This window comes from Daphnia pulicaria, chromosome 5, assembly GCF_021234035.1.
Source record: "Daphnia pulicaria isolate SC F1-1A chromosome 5, SC_F0-13Bv2, whole genome shotgun sequence".
Taxonomy (NCBI): Eukaryota; Metazoa; Arthropoda; class Branchiopoda; order Diplostraca; family Daphniidae; genus Daphnia; species Daphnia pulicaria.
The window spans coordinates 4,991,544-5,017,705 of record NC_060917.1 but is presented as its reverse complement, the minus strand read 5'-3'; the positions used below and the strand labels follow the sequence as shown (position 1 = coordinate 5,017,705).

Below are 26,162 nucleotides of genomic sequence, written 5' to 3'. Positions count from 1 at the left end.
AAGTCATGCATCATCAATTATCTAACAGGTCACAGGTTTATAAAAGTAGTAACGAAAATCATATTACCCAAGCAATGATGAAACGGAAATTGTTGCTGATGACAGGTGACCACCAGGATGATGACAGATCAGCAAAAGCAAAATCTGCACATCTGATTGTTACGATGGCTGACTCAGGACTCAAATCAGCACATAGAAAAGGGTTACCTAGAGCAAACAAACTGCCATCAACAGGGGGCTTATTACATGACAATACTAGTCAGAAACTAAATTACACAAATTTAGAACATGTTTAACTCTTCTATTCTTCTATTTGAGCTCCCCCAATTATTCTATTGTATTCCAAATTTTATTTACCCGCCAAAAACAGCGAGTGGAGATCGTGGAGAGCATTGAGAGTCGCGACATCAGTAACACGAAACGACCACCACATTTTTGTAATGTTATTAGTTATAGCCTACTATTCCACGCTTTTTTTTGTGCAGCCACACACGTTTCCCAAAAAGTTATCGTTCCGTTTTCTTTGTAGCCTAATCTTGAACGTCGTCCCTTTCTCCGAAACTTTAAAACAAAACAAGAGCAGACGACACTAATCTTTTAATTGGTTACAGTTAAGATATCGATCGATAGAAATTATTAATCGACCCCAAGCAGATAATTACTGCAGATAACAACAGATAACTTGACTTGAAGACCGAAACACAATTGAAAGCCAAGAGGGAATAAAAATAAGTATGATATGGGTATGATAACGGGAGCGATCCTCTGTGCTACGCATTCAAACAGCTACCGGCTGCGTTTATTTTTAAAACTTACGGGGAAATAAAAGGATTCGAAGCCGGCGACGATGCCTGTTATACTTGTACGACTACCTACTACACACCACACTCTTTAATCATCTTTATCTCTCTCTCTGATGGGCTCTTACGAATGATATACAATGCAACTTGTGTCTGAACCCTGGAACCGGCGTGTTGATGGGGTCGTGCCGCTGCTCTCTTGGTTGCTCCTCAGCGTAGCTCATTTCCCAATCTCTTTAAAAAAAAAGGAAATTATTATTATTATTATTATTACGAAGCGCAGATGGAATGTTTTGTGTGCCTTTGGTTGGCTCTTTGATTCTTTATATGCTCGTTTTTCCCCTCTAGGATTCCGACATTGATTACCCCCAAAAGCTGTCGGGTAGCAACACCTGCACAACGATTAATCAACGCGCTGCTGGTCGTCGCGTCCTCTTCTTCTTCTTCTCGGCCCTTTCGACCGCGGTTATGTTGATGTTGAATTCGAAAAAAAAGGGCCGAGACAAGACAAAAAAAAAATACAAAAATACAAAGTGGAGATACATTTCTCCACTGTTGGGGTATTAGAAATTCCCCCCTTTCTATAAGGGTTTGACCCCCTCCATTTTCTCGTCGGTCCCATTTACAATCAGCGGTTATGGCTTTGCTAATGTTGGGCCAATGACACGCGCAACTTTTTTCCATTTCTTTTTCTCTTCTCCGGTTTGTTGTTTTCATACATTCAGCAGCGGTGGGAATCTCATGAACAATGAAAAGCGAGAGCGATATATAATAATAAAAGAATTGAAAGCGATTCGTATTTAGAAAGAACGGAATGTCCCATCACACATGTTTTCATGAAGTTTCGAAAACCCCCCGCCCACACACCCAACAAAACATGCAATCAAAAAGAGCGGGGGGTTTGAAATAACACGCTTAATTTTCGAGCTGGAAATATTTTGATTGCCCAGCAAGTTTCCCCCCACTATTTCTGTTATATGTATTACATATTCTCTGCCGTGTTTTTATTGTTGCACATCACCACATTTTCCGTGTGTGTCATGGCTGCGGTTCGTTTGTAAATAGATACACAGCAGAGAGCCGGCAGCCATAAATATATCATGATCATGTACACATTGACGTATTCAACGTAAATAATATAATAATATACAGACTAATATTCTCCTCTCAAGGTAATAGTTGTAGTAGTAGGCTAGTAAGTGTTTGATCGTTCAACAGACGAGCTACAGAGATACGATTTGTTTTTATTTCGACTCATCTCCATCAAATGCGTGTAATATATAACTCCCGGACTGCTTCTTCGTCTTCTTCTCGATCCTCCTACTCGTATTTTTATCTCTTTTCTTCCCCCCTTTTTAAATAATGGGTCTATTGACTTTGTAATGGGGTTATTACATGTATATAAAAAAGACTTATGACTGGCATTCCACTGCTGCCTGTGATCCGGCGAACGCTCGGCAGCAGCAGCCGCACGTGAAACAGGTCGACGTCTCGAGGGCGATGAATAATCATGTGGCTGTTGTAGTGCTAGACGTGAAAAAAAAAGAAGAAGAGAGAGTGTAACACCACGTAGACTATGTCTATTCCTTTTTTTATTTATTTATTTATTTTTGGTTCTTTTTTACGGCGTAAATATATTATCATAAAACGCATTAAAAACCGGAGGGAAATCAGGGGAAATGAGAGAAACACAAAAAAGAAAAACCAATCATTACATCACGCTAGAATTTGTTTTGATTTCAAGCTCCATGACTGGTCGCCGGTTCTCCAAGTCTCACGGGCGATCGACCGTGTTCGTGTGCTACCAGATTTAAACAGCAGTGTTGTTCATATAATATACAATTCTATATAGTCCTAAATACCACACATGTTATACAAATCCGTCTGTGTCCGTCCGTTCGGAAGAAGAAGAAAGAACAGATAATATAATAGCGTTATAGATATACAGAGCACTACCGGTTGTACACGTTTGAGAGACAAAAAACCGAATCCATTTTGCGAGGGCTTGGGCTTCTCTCTCAGCCCGGCCCGGCCCGGTGTATATATAACCGTGAGCAGATCAAACTTGTTCAACGGGAAAAAGAAAAATAACCGGTGATCCTTATTGACTCGAAAAAGGGATACATACAAGGCACAGCACACGTTATAGAAACATTCCAACAGCGGCGACATGGCAGGGTCTTCCGGGAAAGTGCAACGGGTAGACTCGCAGCGAACCATAATCTATATCTCTTAATGTGGGCCGGACACAGCACTGCTGGTGGAACAGATGTTGTTGCTGCACTCAATTAAATTACCCACGGCTGTCGTTGGGTATGTCTCTGAGCCCAGCAGCACAAACGAGGCCCGATAATCAACCGGAACGTCACACATCGGACAAAATTTAAAAAAAAAAAAGAACCTAGAAACAAATTAAATTCAGGTCGAAAATGATTTTCTTTTTCGACCCAAGAAATTTGAGATTCTACATAGTGCCATGTACAGTATAGCCAAATAAATATCAAGAAAGGGGGGAAAGAAGAAGAAGAAGAATGAGAGATAGCTATGTTGCTGGTTGCCTGTACTGCTGTACCGTACCGTGTATAAGAGGGGGGTCGACATCGATTCCGAGCCGGATCGAAGGCGATCCATCACCCGACGACGACCGGCGGGGCGGTTGTTGTACACGTATACATACGCTGGTGTGTTCGCTGTGATATGCGCTGAGAAAAGAAGAAGAGTGTGTACCGTGTTGGATGCAGCAGCAGTGGAGAGCTGCTCTGCCCAGTCAGAGTGTTTTTTGGCTCTTTTACTTTTTTTTTCCTTATATTATTTTTCCATGTTGCAGCTCTAGCTTGGAAACAACGTCAGCAGCTAGCTCAAGGGACCGTGAGAGCCCCCCTGCTTACTTACTTACTGCGAGCTTATTCATCTTTTCTTCGTTGTAATTCTCATTTCTTCTTCTTCTTCTTCTTCTTTTTTTCTTCTTCCTTCACGGCCATCATATCGCTGGCAACACGTTTAGACGTTGCAAGTTCCGAAGCCAAAAAGAGTGTGTACGTGTAGACATTCCTTTTGTGGCGGATGGCAAAACACTGGGAACTATCAAATAGTGCGCACACGGGCAGAAAACGGACCCAAATATGCGGTACCACACATAACCCCCTCCGATTTGAATGAGTAAAAAAGCTGGGCCATCATCATTACAACCCCCCCGCTACGAGTTTTTGCATAGAGCGTATATCTATCACAACCCTCTTTTGGCCAGGGAATTAACACCTTCAAAAGACTTTTTCCTTTTTTTTTGTGTGTTGCGGCCGGCAAAAGTCAAAACCTTTTTAGACCTCCTTCTTTCTTTTTGTTATTTTCTCTTTTTTTTTTTGGTGACCCATCGACAAGCTGCCCGGGAGACGGACAAAACACGCGAGTTTCTTATATTTTTTTCGGCGGATCGATGGAAATATTATCGGCGACCTTAGACATAAAAAAGAATAAGAGAGAAAGAGAAACTGGCCAGCACATAATCAGTTTCTGATGGGCCGCTCGCTCCTCTTTCTGGGCTGTCGGCGCGGCTCGGCAGCGGGCGATTCAAATTAGAATTTGACACTTGTTTTTGTCCATCTCGTCGGGGACTCCCCATTTGGTTTCTTTTCTTCTCTCTTCTGTGTACCTCCTTTTTTTTTGTTGTGCGGGGGAATCTTCCGCATTTTGATACGATTGTATTTTAACTGAATTTCTCGTATTCCGTTCGTCGTTTCCCACGACGATTTGCAACGCTTGGCACCAGCGCCGATTCCACCTGACAACATGTCAAACATTCCCCAGTCCGTATATTCTTCTCCTTGTTTTTTATTTTATTTTTTTACTTATCCCTTTTTCTAAGAAATAAAAGAGCCGATTGTTGAACACATATCACCACCAGAGTATCATCTTTTATTTCTTTTCTACGAGTCTATCGAGCGTATCAATCGGAGAAACCGGATTCTCCGCATCGAGCTAATAGAGCGGACAAATGGAGTGTCCCCAAAATGATGGCAAATCGGAGCGATAGATCTCCATTTGGGCTCTCAAGTTCATGCCTATCATTTACCCCATTGAGTTGTCCACAGTGGAAACCCATCCAGTGGACACACACACATGTATGTGACATTGAGACGAACAAGCCGTCCCCAAATAATAATCAAAAAGTGAGAGGGGAATAATACAAGGAGGTCAGTGCGACATGTGCGATTCTATCAGCGGACACACAGATCGAATAGACCACCCATCGAGCCACACTATGTGACTGACAACCATCCCCGACAGAAATCTTTTTTCCCATTTTAACCATTGAAAATCGTCGATGATTTGGTCATTATTATAGAGGCCGCTAACCCCATCGGATCTATGAATCTGAATGCAAATCCGGATGCTCTTCTTTTATTATTATGATTTTATTTTAAATATGCCGCCTCAGGACACACAGGTCGCCCGGTCTATACACACGAAAGATGGGCACACAATGGCGAGCATTCCGTCTTTTATCGCTGCCAGGCGATATGAAAAAAAAAAAAGAAATCCAAGCTGTCAAATAGAAGCGAATGCAAATAACATGTCAATTTATTTCTCTGGGCCTCGTGCGATAATAACCAAATGGATTGGACCCGGCTCGAGCGAAAGCCCTTGATCTCAATGACGTGCAGAGACGAAAAGAAATCAGAAGGCAACAACAACAATCGCAAAATGATCGACAGTTTAAATTACATCACGTCAAACGCAAAGCGCTTCCCGTGTTACCGTGGGGAAATTAAGACACGCTGGGTCGTGAGAGTCCGTGTCTATATATCGACACGTGATAGGTTATAGTTATAGGTCAAAACTATTTCGACTTTTTTTTGGCGGGTGTGAGCGCACTGGGGCTATCGGTTGATTCTTCTCTCCCCTCTCGTCGTCCGCCAACTTCTTCTCTTTATCAGTTCGATTGTTTGGTTGTCTCTATCCGTTTCGGTTGTAACTAGCGGGACATATGCAAACGACCCCGTGTCGTGGGGGTCGGCTGTGTTACAGCCCTGCTGTTGTCTCTATGCCGTGCTGCGCTGGCGTCCTTGTCTAATCGCCGACTCAACCAGCGACGAGAGTATAAGAGAGTCTTTCACGCAGAAAGATAATGCACAGCTCGAGCGTTACAAAGGGCCGTCCCATTTCTCGCCCGTTTCTCTTTTTTTGGCCCCCACCACTCCCTTGACAACGTGTGTTTCTAATGCGGGTGCAAAAAACAACAACAACATTTCGGCTGGGTTGGTGGGTGTGATACACAGTAGGTCACTGAGAAAAAATGAGACAACCAGTCTGAAAGATTAAAGGTTAAATTGCATATTTGTTTAATTGATTAAATGGTCCTTGATCCTGACAAATCCTCGTTGCGTGGTCGATTCAAAGCGAACTGGTTACGACTTGTTGTGGCAGTTGCGCAATTTTTGGGGGTTGGGTTATAAGGCTCTTTATGATATTGGTGGACGCGGACTATCGCATTTGTTTCCCCGTTTAGCTCGGCCTCTCTCTCTCTCTCTCTGCAGGAAGCAAAGGTGTAAATCACCATGTCGGATTAAAAAGAAAAAAAAAAGACTCTATCCCATGACGGGTTTACAAGCCGTTATACCGTGTTAACGTGATATACGGTGCCGTTCTAGTAATTCTCCAAAGACAAACACGGCGGATTTTGGCTATGCCCCATTCTCTTTGGAGGTGCGAACAAATGGGGAATCTATTATAAGGACTGCTCCAAAAAAAAAGAAAAAAAAAAGATTTCCGGAATAAAAAAGGATGAAACAAATGATGGCCGAGTTCGCACACTTCCATAAGCACTGCTTCGCCCCGCATACACACATTCAAAACCCACCTTTAAATTTTTATTTCAGTAGTGGCTACTTTATTATACGGAACAAGTCGAGAACTTCATTAGCCCTTTCTCTTTTCCCCCTTTTTTTTGTGTACAGCGTGTTGTGTGTGTACCTGAGCTTCTTCTTCGAGTACATGTTTGATTTATTTCTATTTCGGTTTTCTCGCGGGTAAGAACCCCGTGTTTAAGAATTTCGACGACCGCAAGAGAAAAGAAAAGAAAGACGATCATTAAAATGTAGTACACGCTAACGATGATGGCTAAACCTAAACGCTCGACGAATAGAATGAAAGGAGACATAAATCTATACAGCATATACGGATGTGCTCTCTTTGTGGTTTTGTATTTATATTGTCTCTTGTGCACGGGGGTTTACCATACGGCTGCAGTTGGAAATATATCTCTCTCTCTCGTTTCAAAAGGTGGGGGCCGCTAAAAAAGGCATTCGATTCAAGAAGAGCTATAGTCTCGCTTATATTATTGTTGTCCGCTCCTATAAGGGATAATCGTCCGGCTCTCTCTCTCTCTCCTTTCCTATTTATCCACCTTTGGCTGCCTCTTCACACACACACAGACACTGGTAACTGTAGCAGTGTGTGTGTGTTGTCAAGAGTGCGCGTGTGTCTACTATAGACGTACTATAATGCTGCTGCTGCTACTACTAGAATCTATCCCTCGCCCTCTCTGTGCTGCTGGCCCTCCCCCGGCTTCAATTCACATTTCCTTAAGCTCTTTGGCTTCCCTTTTTCTTCTTATTCTTTTATATTATACTATTATCCTTCTTCCTTTTTTCTTACAAATACCTTCGGCTCAAGCCAAAAGTAATTTCCCCACTTTGAAGGGCCGGGGGAAAGAACTGAAAAAATAAAAAAAGGGAAAATTTTCTTCTTCTATTTTTTGAGGGAGTGTACAAAATCGCGGGTGACAATCCATCGCCGCCGATCCGGGGGCCGCCCCCTACGTCCCTTTCTCCTTCCGCTGATGCTTTATTTCTCCTCGTATGTGTATGTCTGTGTGTTGTATAGAGACGAGAAGAAGTTTTTTGGATAGGAGAAGAAAAAGAGAAGCGGCTCATATCAAGGCAACGGGTCAAAAGGTCACTTCCATTCAAAAGTGATCGAGGGGGGTTTCGATCGTGCCGCTCTCTCTCTCTCTTTTTTTCACCCTGAAAAGAAATCGAAAAAATAAAAATGGCCGTCGAAAAGGAACACAAACAACGAAATATCAAAAGCTGGACGCGACCATTTGCTCGCCAAACGATTAGTCCTAAAAATCTGGACACAAAAAAAAAAACGTTACCAACGTGACGCCTACTTTCCTTCCCTTCTAAAAAAAGATCCTGAATCAGTTATTCGTCCAATCGGAAATGTGTAACAGAAGTTATTCGACGGCCACCGCCCCAAAAAGTTTTCGAATCGGCAGCCGAAAAGGAAGTGAAGAAAGTCGAAGAAAAGAAAAGAAAATAGCCTTTTGCGGATCGATTGACCGTTAACACAGGTGATGTGCGCGCGTATATACGTGTCATTCGTCTTGATCCCTCCCACCTCCTTCTTATTTGACTCTCTTTTGGACTCGGTGGTTAACCATTTCCAATTTCCCATGTATGACCGATAGACAAGACACGCCAAGTCCTTTGATTGATCTCCTGGGCCTTGACGAAAAAACAGAAAAAAAAAGGAAATTTAACGGGTCGGGTGTCAGCCTCTCATTTATATACATACACAAACGTGAATGTGATGAAAAGATACAGGCAAGTTGTGTTTGGCATTCAAAGTCAGACGATTAACCCCGATTTCTTCTCGCCGCCGCCGCCACCGTCTCTCCGGTCGAAAATAAAAGATACGATCCTCGTTTCCATCTGGGCATCACCTACTCATTTTTCTGGTTTTGTTTCAGTGCGCCTATAGTACTGACCGATAAGGGCCAGCGTCGCATTCCATGTTGGCCGAGCGATCTGCATGAAGGTGAATGATCAGTTATCGACGAGTTCAAGGTCGATTCTCCTGGATTAAACTGCACGTCGTTGTCCAACGGAAAATGTTTCGGTCGTGAAAAGCCGAAACGATCTGGGACGCGAACAAAACAATTTCAGATAAGGATCGAATCAATTGGGAAAAAAAAGAAATAAAACGTTAAGGAAATGATATGCGGTCGTCAAGTCACGTGTTGAACACGGCTCCCACAGTGTTGTGTTCGTTTTTTTTCTCCCGAACCGTCGGGAGGGATTTTCTGATTTCTATTCTCGGCGTGAATTACCCTAAATTTCCAATTCAATTGCCTATGCGCATTCCCCGGTTCTAACGGCCCGACTACAACCAAGTTTAGTATTTAACGGGTTGTCTTGTTGTTTCCTTTGGCTTTTCCTACCAAAGAAAAAAAAGAAAAGAAAAAAATCCATCGTCTGGCAAAATAGAAAAAGAATTTTGATTTTAAAAGAAGAAGAAACCCTTTTCTTTTCTTTTTTGGCGGACCCGGAACGACTGGCGCTTGGTCTTAAACAAAATGAAAAATAAAGCTCCAAAGGTAACACATTGCCGGAGCTGATGGTGGTGGTGATGATGATGATGTGGTGTGTTGCTCTCGCCATATAATCTAATCCGCTTAAAAGAGGCGGCATTGAAAATTCATGGCCGATCGTCATGAGTTATAATCATGTTTTTTTTTCTTCTCTCTCTCCTCGGTACCGTAGGAAAAGGTAGCAAATTTGAACACGGTCCATTTTCTCCCGACAAATCTCTCCCCCCCCCGACAACAAACAGGGGCCTTGTTAGCGAGGCCAACATAACAGCGAAAATTGGGTGTAGATTTGTTAGTTAGCAAAATACCAAGCCACAAGCCAAGCCAAGCCGGGCTCAGACTCTCTCTAATCCGCCCACCATTGGCCAAAAAGGTTGTCGGGTCCGGTCCTGTGTAATTACGGGAGGTCAGAGAAAAAGAAAAAAAGGCGAGAAAAAGGGCCAGCCAGCCAAAACTAAATTGCAAAGAAGAAACACACGTCGATCGTTGCGATTTGATCAACCAGTTCACACCACCACCAACCAAACGGCTCAGGAATTTCTTTCTCGCCTCGTTTAAAATTACACACACACAAAAGACAAGAGGCGTACGCGTCGGAAAAGGAGATTGGCAAGGCAATTTTCGTGGACCGCTAAGCCAACGGGTCAAGGTCGGCATGATCAATAACATGTTACCTAGAAAAAGAAGAAAAAAAAAACAAGGAAAAACGGTTGAATAATTTCACACCGATTTTTTTTTGTTTTTTCTCGGAAAATAAAAATAAAATTATCATACGAAAGGCGCGCGCGCGCGTGTTTGGGATATTTTTAACCCGCCAGGATTTGTTTATTGGCCAAAGAATTCTCCTTTTATTTCTAAAAGCCAGAGAGCTATAGGATATACCGACACGCTCGAACCCAAAGACACTCTGACACTTGAAACTGACACAAGGTAGTAGTAGTCGTGGTTACTTAAAAAATAAGAAACGCACCGAAATCAAAAGAGCTGAAAAAGTGGCAATAAAAATGCGTTTTCTTTAGAAACCAAAAAAGAAAAAAAAAGGAAAATGAAAAAGGCAATTTCAAGTTCTTGTCAGGAGGCGGAGAGATCGGGCGTGATCAGAGTGTATAGCGGTGGTGATCTCTCATTAGCTGCGCTCGGCCGATCGTCCAGCATCTCGACGACGTCTAGAGCGCTCCCTTTTTCCGGGCGCTCCTTGGTCCGAAGAAAAATCCTGGCGAGAAGATGACGAGGAATTAACAGGTCGATCAAACGGGTGATCTCGATGACTGGAGCGGACAGAATGAGAATGAACCTTGGAATCCTGGCGACGATCATCACGATGGCGATTTTCTCTGCGCTGCTCGGAGGAAGACGAAGCTGCTGGCGGAGAGCTGCGATTGCGTCTCGGTTTCCGGCGTCCGGCGTCAACGGGCGAAGCACCCCGACTTTGAGACCTGGAGGCCGACTGATGGTGGTGGTCATCCGATCGGCTGCGATTGGCCGACTTGGGTCGATCGCCCAAGTTGTTATTCAACTGGACAGGAAAACTGTCGGTCACGATCCATTTCAAATTCGGCAGTTTGTTGATTATCGGAGGCGGAGGCTGTGAGTAGTCGTGGACTGGCACGGAACAAGGCACTACCGGTGCGGGAGCATAGGGATGCTGGGCTGGGCGCTGATGGCCAGCGCTGTAACTGTCGGTCGGAGGCAAAGGACTGTTGTTTCGACCTTGGCTGTTGACAAGGTCCGCGTAGTGACTGCGGGGACCGGAGCTCGGCCCTTGTCTCCAATTCAACTGCTGTTGGCCGTGACTTGGCCCAGTCGGATGCCTCTCGATCGGTTGAGTAACGAACGAAGGCCGTTCGTTGTACGTTTGAGCAACCGGAGGAGGCTGATGGTAGTCAGGGAAAGGCGGCGAATGATCGTGAGTTCCAGATCGGCCATCTTGATCGTCCAAGTGATGATCGTTAGATGAAGTTGTGTCGTGACTGGCGGCAGTTGGCTCCTGATGGACGCGCCGAGGTGCGCTGTGAATAGAATAATTAGAATTAAAATTTCAGATTCTGATCGAAGATGATCATAAAAGGGGAATTAAGAAATGAAAAAGAATGGGTCGTCGTTACCCTTTTTGAAATAGCGGGACCGGGTTGCGACAAACGCGACTATTCATTTTACGGAGATCTTGTAGGTAGTTGGCGCGTTCAATGTAGTGACCGCGGGCACGGTTAAAAGCTGCCAAACAAGAGGTCAACGTAACATAAATGAAGAGATCAACAACTACGCCAACACAGGACGCCAACACAGTGACAAAGTGACAAAACAGAAAATACCATGAATGGCGGCCTCAGGATGAATACCTCTCCGTTCAACCATGTACCTGTTCAAAATGACACAAAATTATATTTCAGTGTAAAAAGAAAAACGACGCAAACAAACAAGGGGGACGACAAATGTAAACTCCAAATTTCAAACTTGTCATCCCCGATTTGTGGACGACGGACTAGCGGCTTACCTCGACACCAAATAGCCCGTTCTGTTTAAACCGTGCGTGCAATGTACCATCAAAACTTTGCCTACAAGCCAAAAATAAAATAAGAGAGTCAAATAAAAATAGAAAACGCGACGATAAATCTTTTTGACTGAACAAACGGTAATTCCCCGTTTGGAAAAAAGAAAAAAAGATAAGGAGTCGTAAAAATAGAGGCTCACCTCGGGAGTGGACACTGTGAAAGAAGTCGTCCAAGACTTGGAAGAATCTGCAATAACCAAAAAGGGCGGACAAAAGACGGCAATTAGAAGAACGAAAGAAAATTGTATGCGGACATTAGATCACCTTTCAAGAAAAACAAGAAATAAATTTCCTGAAAAATTTTACGACACAAGAAAAAAGCTGAGCGAAGAAGACGACGGGAATTTGACGATGGAAAGGGCGAGGAAGAGAAGAAAGCCAATCACGTGATAAATGTGTCGGCCATGACATAAAAGTTTCCAGTTGCTCATATGTACGGCCGAGCCACAGCCCGGGCCCAGCCATCGTTACACTGCACACACACACACACACACAAGACAACCGGCATTCTGAATCGATCAATCGAATCCCTATAGCTGCTGCTTCTTTTTTTCTTTTTTAACTTTAAGAAAAAGAAAAAGGGAAGAAGAAAACTGCCGCCCTGTTCCTACATAACATCTACCTGGCGGAAATATTTATTCAATAGGCCTCCAAATTTTTTCGTCGGCGCTGGAGGAGAGAGCAGCAGCAGAGCCCGGGTGTTGGCTGGGAAAACGAACATTCCTTCCCGAGCTCATCACATATGGGTTTGCATTTTCCCATTTTTACCTTTACCTTTTTCCTCTATTCACACACAAGACGATATAGCGCTCATGCAGTGACGATGTTATAGTAGAAGTAGTAGTTGTTATACTACGCTCGTACCTTCTAAATATAACTACAGTGTCCATAGCGGGCGCTGGCTCTGCTAGAGTCAATATATGAATAAGGGCGGCCCCACTGTGTGACACCAGAGAGAGAGAGACGGGTCAGACGTACTATAGAAAGAAAGAAAAAATCAACTTGGTGTGGGGCCTGGCATTTTCTTCTCCAGATTTCATCCCCCCCATGTTACGTTTAATTTTTTCGAACTCTTGGTGTGTTCCCAACGACACGACAGAGGTGGAGGTACAAGTTGGAAATACCAATACCTTTTTTTCTTCTTCTTTTTCTTCTTTATTTTTCAGTTTATCATGCTTGTTCATCTCTCGCTTCTCGCATAAGCCACACGGCGGGTGTTATATATACACACTCGCACCCTTAGCTCTCCGGCTCTCCGACTCCGCCCCAGCGACACACTAAAACAACAAGAAGTCACAAAACCCTCCTTATATTTATATGATTCTTCTTCTTCGCACTAGAAACATAACCGCACCATCTCTCTCTCTCTCTCTCGCCCAACACCCCCACACAGGGGGCAGCTGGAAATTACCGCAAAAATGCACGGCAAAGTGTTTCAGTTAGACATAAAACCAAAAAAATCGGGTCGGAAAGATGGACGATTTCCAACCTTTCGCGGGGGGCCCCAGTTGTCTTTCGAAAAACAAAAGCGAGAACATGGTAAAGAAAAAAAAAGGTACCACCACCACACATAACCAAAAAAAAATAAAAATAAAAAAGCCTCTATCCTAGCCCCCTCTAACCAAATAGTATATGCATATATACTTCATCCGACAGTAGGGGGTTATCTCTCTCTCTTCTTCGCTGGTCCCGCGATCCAGCGGAATTCTTAGTGCCCAATTTGTCCGACAAGCCACTGGACTACGACACCCAACAAAAGAGAAACAGTTAAAAACCTGAAAGACAAGAGAGGGACCCAAAAAGAAATTTCTCTCTCTTTTGTGGAAAATAAAAAAAAAGGAAGAAGAGACAAAAGACTTGAGCAAATACTCAACTTTGTTTTATATTCTTTTTCCTTTTTTTTATTTTTTGGTTGCTGGACGTGTGTGTGTTGTTTCTTCCGATTCTTCAGTGCGCGCGTCTGTGTGTGGGGTTGCCTAGCTTATTTCTTTTTTCTTCCAAGTTTTTACCTACCGGGTACTGCCCATCCAGCGCTCACACAGTTGAAGGCGTTCAGTTCAAACAAACCGGGTAGGGGGTCCATCATAAAGAACAAGTTTCTTCACACGCATTGACGGAGCAAAGACAAGAGAGTACAAACACGACAAATAAAACCAGCGACATTTTTTCTAATGTGGTTCCTCTGTCTCTAGTCTCTCTTGTATGCGAGAAGAAATACGAAAATAAATACCAACACTCGAAAGCGGAGAACAAAAAAAAAAGGGACCCGGGATGGACCGCCAGAAGCAGCAGGAGCAGCCAAAGAACCAACAAAACATTTTCCAAAGGGAGAAAAAAAGAAGAAGTAAAAAAGACGAGGATAAAAGAGGAAAACAATAAGGCGAATAAGCTACACAGCGACTATTTTCTCCTATTTTCTATCTCTGTTTATTTCGAATGGCATTTGAAAAGGGCGGAGTTTTTCTCCCCTCCCCAGGAGAAAAATTGTTGTGGAACAATTTTTCATTCAACAATAGCTCACAATCCCGTCCGGTTCGGAAAAAAGAATGAAACGATTCAATGAATGCGGAGCTGATTAAAGGCTGTAATTCCGTGGGTTTAAGATAGAGAGGGAGGAGTCATTAAATCCGCTAGAAGATACTTAACCTTTCAACCTAACCTTTAATCATCTAACCCAACCAGAAATGTCTCAAATAAAAGTGAAAAAAGACAATCAAAAAGAACAAAAATTTCCTTCCTTTTTTCCTCTCTCTCTCTTGCTGATAATAAAGACCTACTCAGCGGGAAACGGAGGGATTTTCCCGAGCAATAAAACGTCCTAAACGAGGGGGGAAAAGAAACAAAAACGTCTCGAGAGTGAAGGATCAATCCCGAAAGAATATAATAAAGCTGGTTTCCTTTTTTTTCCCCAAAAAAGTGAAACAATAGGGTAAAATAAAGAAAGAAAAAAGCTGTCCAAAAAAAAGACACTATAAAAACGGAAGAAGGTGGAGGGACAAGACAAGAGGGACGGTACCGAATACGTCAAGTTGTTGAGGGCTGATCAACTCTGACGGGCTGGACAAATAAGACACGGCAGGGGGTGCAAGCAAAGAGCAGCAAAAGAATTAAGAGGGGGGTGTAGTAGAGAATGTACAAGGGGACGCAACAAATCTGTTTTCGGCGCTTACACCAACAGATAAAAATAAGAAAAACAGTTCCAAGTTACAAGACAAGAGATAGGAGGAGAAAACCCGATGTTTGGTCATCACCTGCGCGACAAATTTCTTTGCCTCGTGGACACACGTCACTACTACTGCGCTTTTTTAGAGACATATCCTGAATGCTGAGAAACAGTGGAAAGGTCCGGGCAAAAACGACTCCAACAAAATTTAAAATAAAAAGGGATACTTGTCCACTCGACTGGCTCTCACCATTCATTTGCAGCAGCCCCCCCCCCCTTCAAAAAAAGTGCCAGGCAAAAAAAAAAACAAAAAAAAAACGAGAATTTCAGTTTCTCCAGTCAAATCAAGATTGGGGGGAAAAGACAAGTTTCGGTTAGTTTGCTAATAATAAACAATGTTTCAGGTGAACATCCATCAACGTGGGGTCCCTGTATACACACACGTACACAAAAAGTAACTTGCAACCGGCTGCGACAAATTCAAGAGGACCATCTAGCCCCGGCCAGTAAAAAGATGAGATAGTGAATCGCATTCCCATCTCTCTCTCTCTTGTGTATAATATTTCTTTCGAGTCAAAAGAGGAAAATGGATATCGCTAATAAAGAGTGACAGTCATAGTCGCATCATACATCGCCAGTCAGTGAGAATGTGAACGAAGGAACGAGAGAGAGAGAGAGAGAGAAACGACAATCGCAATCGAGCGACTCTCCGGCAACGGCGGTCGTAAATTGCTGGCCATTGTCGGTTTTATAGTAATCAAAACGGAGCGATTCATCTCGACTTCGGTTTTTCTCTCTCTGTGTGTGTGTTTGTGTGTGTGTCTACGACGAAGATAGAGGGTGGGTGAGTGGGGGGGCCAAGAGTGTACCTTGTTTATACAACAAGAGAAATGCCGAAAAATCGAGTAGGTCACGCCGCTCTCTCTTCTTCCACCAAGAAGAAGAAGAAGAACTTGAGGGGGGGGGGGGGCTTTATAGCACACAGACGAAAAAGAGAGAGAGAAAGAGAGGCGTTAGTGCGAACAATGAGAAGAAAACACGCCGGATCGGTGTAATGTTGATTTACAACCGGGCGCAAGTTTATAACGCGATAACCCGCTGAGGAAGAAGAAGAAGGGTCTCTCTCTCTCTAACTCTGCTGGCCATGGTAACGTCCCAGAGTAAGAGGAGAAGGTGATCACCAGCGCGTCATTGGGCTCTCTTGTTGTGTGACCAAACATGGCCATCAAAAACGAGAAGAAACCAGAGAGAGAGAGGGGAAAAAAAAGCGCGAGGTGCTTATCTACAACAATCCGCCTCCCATACACACACACACATAACATTTCTCAACTGAGCCACCCACCATATCGCCAGGTTCATTTGGTCTCCCTTCTTCTTCTTCTTCTTCTTCATTCCAATACACACACACACAGGGAGACTCGCCATCCCTGGGAAAAAAACCAACCGTCCGTCTACGAGGAAGAAGCTACAGACCATCACCTACTACAAGATTAGCCGGATCACGAGCCGCATTACAAACCATTCTCACACTTTGACAACCAGCAATCCACATTCCATCAACAAGAAAAATTGATTTTTTCTTTCTCTTTTCTTTCTTTCTCTTTTTCGGCTGCACTATCTCACATCTAGTGCCGACACAAGTTCACCGAGTACAGAATTGATTGTAAGCAATCGAAGGGAGATAGATGGGCGGGTGGGAATTACCACCCAACCCGGCGCCCTTGTCCGGTACCAACACACAACCCAGAACTTATGAAACTCTTTTACAAGTTTTGATGATTTCCCCAAAACTACGCGCGTTGAAAATGGCCAGACTCTTTTCAAGAGTTATTATTTATTTCTTCTTCTTCGAAAAAAAGTGATGTCTACAGTATTAGATGTATTGTTTATGTGCACCACACACAATCCCCTCCGAGTCGTAATAGATTGTGATGGATGCCCCGGCCCTTTCACGTGCGGCGACTGGTGGCGCCACGACGCCCGCCACCAACCTTTTCGGCTCCTGGCCGCCTGTGCACACTGAGTCCAACCGTTTTGCCTTGGCAACTCTCTTTTTTTCTTCTTCTTCTTCTTCATTTCAACTCTCGAGAATGTCCGTCTTTGTCTAGGAAATTATGCAACAGCCTTGCCAAGCCATTAAAAAAAATAAAAAGCTCCTCGCGGATTATAGACGGGAAAGGGAAAAAATCTCACGAGATTCTCTCGACACCGCATCCATCCGCATCCGCAAAAGTACGATAGGAGAAGAGATCCTAGACCTTAGCATTCGGGCACGCATGATATATATAGATATAATGTACATACTACATCTGCGCGGAATATTAAGACAATCGACTGTTGGCTTACCTCTGCACTGTCGTGGGCTTCGGGATGACGTGTCCTTCGCAAAAGATCTTGGCGTGGTGGATGCCGCGCTGCGTGAAAACCTACACGCACGCGAGAAACCAAACACACCAAAGGAAAAACAAAATAATGTAGTTACAAAAGAAAAAGAAAAAATTTCGTCAGTTATTACATAAGTTGGCAACAAAGAAATAATTTAAAAATAGGGAGAAAGGAAAGAAGGAAAAAATGAAATTGATACCGATGGATTGTAGTATCGATCGGTGGCAGTCAAATCGACTATGCAGCCGACGTTGGGCACCTTTTCCACCAGCATTTCAGGCGTGAACCTAACAAGACAAACGGATAACATTTGTCAGTTTTCGTTTGGGATTTTTTAAATTGGTTTTTCTCTTTTGACGACCGAAATGCTTACCATTGATCCCGTTTGATTTTATAGCGAACCAAGTCCTGCAAAAGAAAGAATATATATATATACCAGGATGTATCAATTGGCAAAAGTTGTCACAACACATTCACACGTAAGGAGGGAAAAGCTCAAAAGAAAAGAGGGGGGAACAGTTATTATATCAAAGGGCCGCTATTTTACTCGTTTTTGTTTCTCTCTCTCAATCTCTCACTCGTTTGACGTTGATTGCCCACCACACTTGGCAGTTACACAAACGAGTCGTAATGAGGCAATAGAGCGCGGCGCAGTACGTGGCTCGAATGCCAACTCACGGAGGAGACCGCAACGCGTGAACAAATTACAATTCTTTCTCTCTCTCTCTCTTTCCTTTTTGTTTCGTTTTTTTTTTTGTTCGGTCGGGTGAAAAAAAAAAGAAAAAGAAAATAAACTGCCGACAACACCAAAAATGAACCGAAGGTGAGAGGGGACACGGGTCCATTTGCATACGCCACTTCTTTTTCTGCTCTCCTTTGTGCTGCTGCTGCTGCTGCTGCTGTGGTTGTTGTTGTTGATGTTGCTGTTGTTCGGAACGTATTGATTATCTAGCCAATTACGCCAGGTGAAAATGTTCCACCTGACCTCTCTCTCTCTCTCTCTCTTTCTCTCTCGGAGCTCATTCCTCACTAATGATTACGCACAGCACCACCCTGGACTCTCTCTCTCGTATTTCGACTCGGGGTTTTTTATTACATCACATTGGAAAAACTATTGGGAACGTCGTCATCAATTGATCCGGTGGGGGTGAATAGTTGCCGTTCTCATCTCCGCCTTTCTCTACATCTCCTCAATTACAATTTGCATAATCTACGGTGAGAGACGTCAGCGAGAACGATAACTTCTCCACCAAAAGAAGAAGAAAATTGAAAGGGGGCCTTTTTTTTAAACAAAAAAGAGGCAAACGGAATTCAATTTGAACAAGAGCTGAAGAAAATAAGAGTTTTCTTTCGCATTGGTTTTTCTTGGCTATAAGCCGACGGGATTTAACTTCCAGGGAAACCCTTTGATTTCAATAATGGATGAAGCGTGAGAAAGAATTGAAAAGAAGAAAAGAAAAAGAAACTCGCAACCCTCTCGTTGTCTTTTCTGGAACGCACCGACAAATGAAGGAAACGAAGAGAAGAAAAACGGGACGCAGGTACAGGTGAAGTGAAGTTGCGGGTCTGTACGCTGCAAGTGGGTGGAGTCGGGCGGTCGGTTGGGTTGGCGGAAAAATCCATCATGGGGAATGCAGCAAGACGGCGCCAGTAAATGTCGACAAGACAACTAACGTGACGCGCTGCAAACACTGGCCAGCCGGCCGGGCTGCTTGCTCCTGGGCTGCTGCTGCCAGCGCCGCAACAACAACAACCAACAACCACCACAACAACAACATATATCCGCGTTAAGAGTCTTTCTGGGAAATTCTCGGAATTCGTTTGCGCTCGGGTGTCTTGGGCTATGAAAATGAAGGAGGCGGACAGGCGGCTATATCTCATAACCGACGCTCACGACAGCTATAAAAATATTATAACCTTTTCGTGTCCTCCTTCTTCTTCTTCTTCTCCTCTCTCTTCGCCCCGACGACAGCAACTACAACAACAACACAACAACAACACGGCACGGTCAATTGCAGTCGGCCGATGCATCACCCGAGTCTCGCCGAATTACCGTCAGACATGATGAAGTCTAATAGGTCTAGTAGGGAACGAATGGGAAAAAGGGAGAAAAAGAGAAAAAGAAATGGACGCCGCCGCCAAACCACTTTGTCTGCGTCGGTTTCTTCTTCTTTCTTTCGTTCTGTCTGTCTCCCTCTCTTCTTCTTCTTATACGAAACTGTTACGCACACGAAGATTTAAATCAAGCAACCAACTGAGCGAACCCAAAAGACAAGACGAGATGTAACATTTTTCTTCTCTTTGGCAGTAAGACTATAACAACAAACAATGTGGAGAGTCGAACAAGTGTTGTTGTTGTTGTGTGTGTCTCTCTCTCGTCTCTCACAACAACCAACAACAGGGCCCCCCCCTATCCTTCCAAATTCAGCCGTCGTTAAACAAGGTAAAATGCATGAGGCATGACCGATTCGGATGATTCCGTGTTATCGATTTGTACTGCGCGTCAATAACAAGTTGCTCCTCACGACTCCCTCCCGATGTGGCTCCTCTCAAAAAATCTCCGTAGTTATAAAAGAACGAGAGAATGTAATCTGACGTGTAATCTCTCTTACAACTTTTTTCTTTTTTTTTTAATAAAAAGAAAAAGAAAAAAAAAGAAAATTAAAGCTGAGTTGTCTGGCATAATAATAATAGTTTATGCCTCGAACAATATGGAAATGATGCGGCGTGTGGCTGACCGACGCGAGATGATCTTCATCATCCCCCCCCTTTTTTTTGTATTTAAAATAAATATATATTTCTTTCCGAAAATAAAAAAAGGAATTCTTCTTCTTCTTTTCTATTCGTCGTCAACAATGGATGAATTGTCGAATTGTTGTTTTGAAATAAACAAATTTTCATTTCTACCCCATCCACGCTCAAAACATTTCTTTTTTTTCTTCTTCCTCTTGCGCGGCGCACGCAACTGCCTCGTCCGATCTCGAAAAACAAAAATGAAAAAGAGAAAAACACTTGAACGTGACCGTGTGCCGCCCACGAAAGAGCCGGTCCCACCCTAAGAAGAAGAAGAAGAAAAAAAAGGAATAAAAATACAGATAACGCTTAGGCTGCATTGAATGCAACCCGACAACACAACCCTATAAAAAAGAGAGTCGGTTGTGATTATTATTACCTCCTTTTCTTCCATTTTGCTCATTATTTTACAGTGAAGGAAAGACGTCACACTGACAAGAAAGAAGAAGGAAAACCCACCGACTGATAGTTGTGCGACTACCCCGTCCGCCGCAAGTCGCTCCGACCGATGCAACACTACCCCCACCATGCGCAGGACACATACACACACACACACCATACACTACAATTCCACCTCAAAGGGAATAAAATAAAAAAGGAACCAAATTCCAGTCAGAGAAAAAGGAAAAAAAAAAAGTTGCTTCTTTTATAGTCCTTCTCCTGGCGCGTTATCATATTTAATTTAGCCCGACGAGGCCGAGGAATTACGAGACACCCCCACCGAATTGACAGAGAGAGAGACCCCCATCGTTCGCCTCAAAAGTCTTTATGTATACACGAAGGTAAAAGGCCTTACAAAAAGGACGAGGGACAAAAAAATCAGCCGGTGGATCCGCCGATTAGAGGACTCTTTAGCGCCAGGGGTGCCCCACGACCGAAAAAAGTTGCCTGTAGAAAAATCAATGGGGTCTTTTTTTTTGGGCTGCGACGGCGGTTGTGTCATCTGACCCCTGACTCTGTCAATCAAACTAATCGGCTATCAACCGTCAAAGGGCAGAAGAAGAAGAAGAGGAGACCCCACCCGGGATGAGAGAGAGAGACCCGAGTGTGCTTTGACTCGAAAAGAAGAAGAAGAAAAAATATCTCTAGCTACGTTCGTAGATATTATTTTCTTTATGGACATTCCTAGCGACTCGTAACTCACCTTAGGAGCCTATAGGGTTCCCTCTTCTTTTATTTTTTCTTTCCCAATTCTTTTTCTCTCCTTCTTTATTTTTTTTTCTTATTCTTGCTCCTCTGACTAATCAATTCGACCACAGTCAACGCTTCATCAACTAAAGCTTGTTTAAGACCGCCCCTCTTGTCGATACAACAGGCGCGCAACTTCTCTTGGCAAGTTGGTGGTGGTGGGAGAAAGTCCCTTAATGAAAAGCCCACAGCTCTTCTCTTCGCTCGGCTCTCGGGTGTAGTATAACTCTTTTGCCCATTAATTATGTGATCTCCGTGTGTATTTTCTTGGTAAAAGTCGCAGGGCAAGTAGTTCATCGCCGTGCGCATTTACAATTCTAATTAGGTCGAGGCTCTATTTTGATGGCGATTTATTAGTGGGTAACAACATTCCCCCCTCCGTCTTCCCTTTCAAAAGACACGTAAGAAATAGAAAGAAAGAAAGAAAACAGATAAAGAAAAATATGAAGAAGAATTAAGATTGTTTTTCTTTTTCTGTTATTCTCTCAAGAGGAATGGATATATTCTTTCTTAGATTTCCTTTTGGGAACTTGCGCGAGTGAGAGAGAGAGAGAGAAATAAAAGAGGAACGCGCGAGGCCCTCCTGCCGGGCTCCAATCGAACAGATGTTCCCAGCTACAACACACACACAGGGCCTGAAATTTTCACTATGTGCGCGGCGGGACATTTAAATGTCCCGCCGTTGACAACACACACACAACAACAACATCCAAAGAGTCAAGATATATCCAATATCCATACAATATTATACTACATAACCCAGCAGAGAGAAAGAAGCTAAACCCCAACGAGCTGGCGAGCAAAATAAAAACCTTTGGTTGGTGTATATACCTTGCAAGAGAGAGAAAGAAATAAGAAATAACCAATCATCTATCGGGCCAGATCGTTCCATCATTGTCTTCTCTCCTTCTCTCTCGTTGCCATAACGCAGCAATGCGCAACACACAATTCCGACTTGCATGGCCGCGTCTTTTTCCCTCTGGGCTGCAACGACTACACGGCCCCAATATTTCATTTCGGGAGGAATCGGAGGAGACGACGGGCACAGGAAGGAAAAGAAGAAAAAACGGCGATGGAAGAGAATGAGAAAGATGGAGGGGAAGTAATTGGTTAAAGGTGGCAGCGTGACTGCTTGACTGTACAATTGCACCTACCCACCTCTATTTGCTTGCGATGACTGAATCGTGCAAACAATCGGCGTGCGTCAGTCACACAACGTCACCGTGAACAAACATTTGGCCCAGCATGACTTCCGATCCCATCCAGCCACTCCGCATTTCGTTATGGCCAAAAACATCTACAACTACGCACAAACCGAAGGGAAAAAAAGGGACCAATAACTGATGACTGGGACACCCCCAGGAAAATTTGAGTAAAAAAGAAAAAACCACCCAGGTTGTCCAGGTCCGTCTAGCGTTTCCTTTCTGTACAACAACACATACCACGCATACATGGAAAAAACAAAAAGTGTCTCCGTCTCGTTCCACAAGATGACCAGTAGGTCAATTTGCCAAACGGACCGTGTGCTAAATGATCTTTCATATCCATCAGATAGACGCCGTTCCAGTGAGAGCAGAAGCCAACCTGAAACAACGGGCAGATGGGGGTCCGTTGCAGATGGCATGGGGGGCATCCCCTTCTGTCTTTTCGACATTTGTTTGAAAAGGGGAGAGAAGAAGAGAAAAAAAAGAACTCTCTCTCTCTCGACAACTACTAGAATAGAAGGCTCATTAGTCACTCCCAGTCTCTGCTGGCCTTTCTCTCTTGTCTCTCAATGCACACACACACATGATAATACAAATATAGATCGTTTTTCCACAGCAGTGGACCGCAGCTGTCATCCAGCACCACCCATAGCGCGCACCTTTTTTTCTTTCTCTCTTTTGTCTACAATACTCGCTTGTTATTTTATCAACGTCCCATCCAATCAACTGTTTGGTTGTTTCAAAAAATAAAAGAATTTTAGTTTTTTTTTTTTCAAAAGAAATAAACTGTTATTACTACTTTATTCATTGTGGGGGTAATCTAATCTGCAGAGACTTCAAATATCCTATAAGCACATGCTCCTATCTAATTTCAACGCGAGTCGACCGCTAGAAAAAAAAAAAAAAAAAAAAAAACGAATCAAAAATGAAATAAATGCGTTCCCTCCGAATGAAAAAGTAGCTCGTGCTCGGGCATCATCGTTACGTCAAAACTAATAGAGACAGGCATTGTGAAATAAGAGGGCACGCGCTCAAAGACGTCTACTGTTTCACTAGAGTGTAGGCCGCCACCGCTGCTGCCGTTGGAATGGTTCAAATGAATTTGTTTGAGCTGGGGAAAAGGTTTCCAAAAAATGACTGACGTGAGACGAGGGGTTTATCGTTCACTGCCTTCTGATCAGACAAAAGAGTCTGGTTCAAAAAAAGGAAAAAAAGGTTTCTTTCCCTTTATTGTTTCGGTGTAAAAAGAAAAAACGGGAGGAGGTAGCTCTTCGGTGTACGAGTCTTATTAAACTAAACAACAGGGACAGGACAGAGACGGGGAAAAAGTTATAGTTACAACGCTCAATATATAGTAAAGTGAAAAAGATACTTGATCGAAAAGCAGATGGCTTCTGCTGCTGGGGGGAAATGACCCACACCCCCTGTTGGCCCGATTCAAATCAGCACAACTTTTCTTTTTTCATTTTTTATATTTTATTTTACCAGGAAGTTGACCAAATGTCTCTAACCCCCTCCGCTGGATGCAGTTTTCTTTTTTTTTTCTCCGACATTCCCTACCCCCAGACAACAGCACATCCACACAAAAAGGGAGAGCCCGAGACAGGAAATATCATATAAGAACGGCCACTTCAAAACTTATATGGCATTCCTAGTGTCACTTTTCGTGGATATAAAATGAAGAACCAACGACCTGATACTTTCAGTTTTGTTCTTTTTTCAAGGTGAAATATTTAGCCAAAGGATTATCTAGAAGCCGGATCATCCGCATCAGCTAGATCGATGATCAAGAGTCGCATCAACCGATTTTCTCGTCATGTTTTTTGTTTGTTACTTTTTAAGTTTAATGGTTCAATTGTGGGCGAGGAGAAGCGAAACAACTGAAAGAAGAAATCATCGCGGAGGGGCAAAGACGAGAGAAAAACGGAGAGGATATTTCATATAGAGACGGTCAACTGGGTAAAAAAGGCTGTGTCGGCCCCCCCATCAAGTCAACAAGGAGACCTCATTGAAAGTCAAAAATTCTTTTCTCTATCTGTACATCCTATTCTCTCATGGCCCTTTCATCCCCTTTCCATCCCTGCTTTAACCCCCTCTCTTTTTCCCTCTTTTTCTCCCGACGGTGTAGGGCACTACTACCCTCGGTGCGATCCTTCTTCGTCTTCCATCGTCTGTCGCGCGACACAATAGATGGAAGAAACAAGAAGGTGCCCAATGGGGTAAACAACAACGCAATTCTTTACCCTCACCTGTCACCTTGTATGACATCCCTCGTATGACTCCTCTGCAATGGTCAGACTTGCTAGAAAGAAAAAAAAACGATCGAGAGTTGCATGAGGAAGCCCGGCAGTACCTTTTGAGAAAAGCCAAGGGGGTAGTGGACGAGGGACAACTGGCGGCGTTGCACCGTGACTCGGTCAACGTGCCAGCACGATCGATGTTGTCCAGGATTGAAAACATGCATCTATTTCAAGTCATAAATCACAACATGAAGACAAAAAGACGGACGAGTTCCCATCTTTTGGCTCATGTTGTTTCCTAACAGTGACAGGGTGGAATGCAATGACTTCATCTCTCCTTTTTCTGTATCCCTTTCGTCGCTTTCGTCGTCCACCGAGAGTGCATTCCAAGAGCAACCCACGTCGTTAGGTGGCGCATCACTTGGAAACACTGGACTCTCTCTCTTACTCACTAAATGTGATTCTAATCTCAGCGGGAAATCAAACCAACATTTTCTTTCTTCGGATACGAGAACTCGGCTGGAAATTACTCGAGCTATAGATCTTTAAAAACAAAAACACAACCTCAAAATGGTTCAGAGAAGAACCGACATCGCGTTCAAAGATAAATTTGATGAAATAGGCGTTAAAAATCTCCCGCAGAGTTCAACAATTAACATGTCGTGCCCGACAAAAGAATCATAGGCACAAGTCATTATAATCGTCAGAATCGTTTTTCCCCTCTAAAAATGTGGTATTAAAAAGGGGTTTGGATTTTCCCTCTTTGGATTCAAGTTACATATTTAGCCATCTATGGAGTTTGGTTCTATCTATTAAAACAAAACACAATAACCTTAAATAGGATTTTACAAAACACATTAGAAATCCGAAATATTGAAAAGGAATATCGCTGTTGCTGAATCAGCGAACTTATTCATCAGACTGAAAAAAGCCCTACAAAAAACAAGTAGCACTTGTGACTCTGTCTAGTTTTATCTTAATCAGCAAAATAATTAACAAGATTAAACTCGTACCTCTTTCAAAGGAACTTTGCAGGCAATAATTGGAACTCCTCGTATTTCTTGTCCTATGGATTGATAGTCCAACCATCTAGACACACGAAAAAAGCATTATAATCATAACAATTAAGTAAACATTACCTAAAAGTGAACAACTAATAGGAATCTGCAGCTAGCTGATACTTTTAAAGGCACTAAGGAATTTTCCTATGGATGTACTAACCTAGAAGGTATTCCATTTTTCCCCATTTTAAGTTGAAGCTAACACTGATTTCTTGTAATTGAGTCTCAGGTACAGATTAGCAAATCAATAGAATTTGTGGTAAATCAATATTAAAAATTGTTCACCAATTCGAGTTTGGAGGGGGAAAAATATTTTAATTAATTTTCGGCAGAATGCACACACATGAGTTTTTGACATGTGCATTTCGGCCACACGGCGGTGATATTCGAAAATACAATTTT

The 26,162-nt window shown here is 43.2% G+C and overlaps 1 protein-coding gene and 1 long non-coding RNA gene across 4 annotated transcripts in view; both read right to left on the bottom strand.

The window, feature by feature from the left end:
- LOC124341571 overlaps positions 1–639 on the bottom strand; it is a 49,752-nt gene extending 49,113 nt beyond the window's left edge. The window contains exons 1-2 of one of the 2 annotated variants that reach the window (XR_006918484.1): positions 358–639; positions 68–207 (exon numbers count right to left, since the gene is read on the bottom strand). This is a non-coding gene — a long non-coding RNA (uncharacterized LOC124341571). The remainder of the gene's footprint in view (positions 1–67; positions 208–357) is intronic. The other variant, XR_006918483.1, reaches the window with a different exon arrangement.
- A 9,336-nt stretch (positions 640–9,975) lies between these two features.
- Positions 9,976–26,106, bottom strand: LOC124341064 (RNA/RNP complex-1-interacting phosphatase-like). Of its 2 annotated transcripts, XM_046793972.1 has the most exons (11): positions 25,921–26,105; positions 25,713–25,788; positions 17,647–17,681; positions 17,473–17,560; positions 17,235–17,314; positions 11,866–11,912; positions 11,669–11,729; positions 11,487–11,533; positions 11,280–11,388; positions 10,469–11,183; positions 9,976–10,387 (listed from the first exon to the last, which is right to left on the bottom strand). In XM_046793972.1, exons 1-11 carry the CDS (start codon positions 25,944–25,946, stop codon positions 10,301–10,303), a joined length of 1,371 nt encoding a protein of 456 aa, XP_046649928.1. In that variant the 5' UTR covers positions 25,947–26,105; the 3' UTR covers positions 9,976–10,300. The 2 variants fall into 2 exon arrangements, with proteins under 2 accessions (XP_046649928.1, XP_046649927.1); XM_046793971.1 differs by having other exon boundaries at positions 9,976–11,183; positions 25,921–26,106.
- Positions 26,107–26,162: the final 56 nt, after the last annotated feature.

Coding starts and splice junctions, on each gene's coding strand:
- LOC124341064 (XM_046793971.1), bottom strand. CDS start 25,946: ATGGGGAAAAATGGAATACCTTCTAG. Junction 11,913..17,234: donor AAGCCCACGACAGTGCAGAG/GTAAGCCAACAG, acceptor TGGTTATTGCAG/ATTCTTCCAAGTCTTGGACG. Junction 11,184..11,279: donor GTCCCGCTATTTCAAAAAGG/GTAACGACGACC, acceptor TTCTATTCACAG/CGCACCTCGGCGCGTCCATC.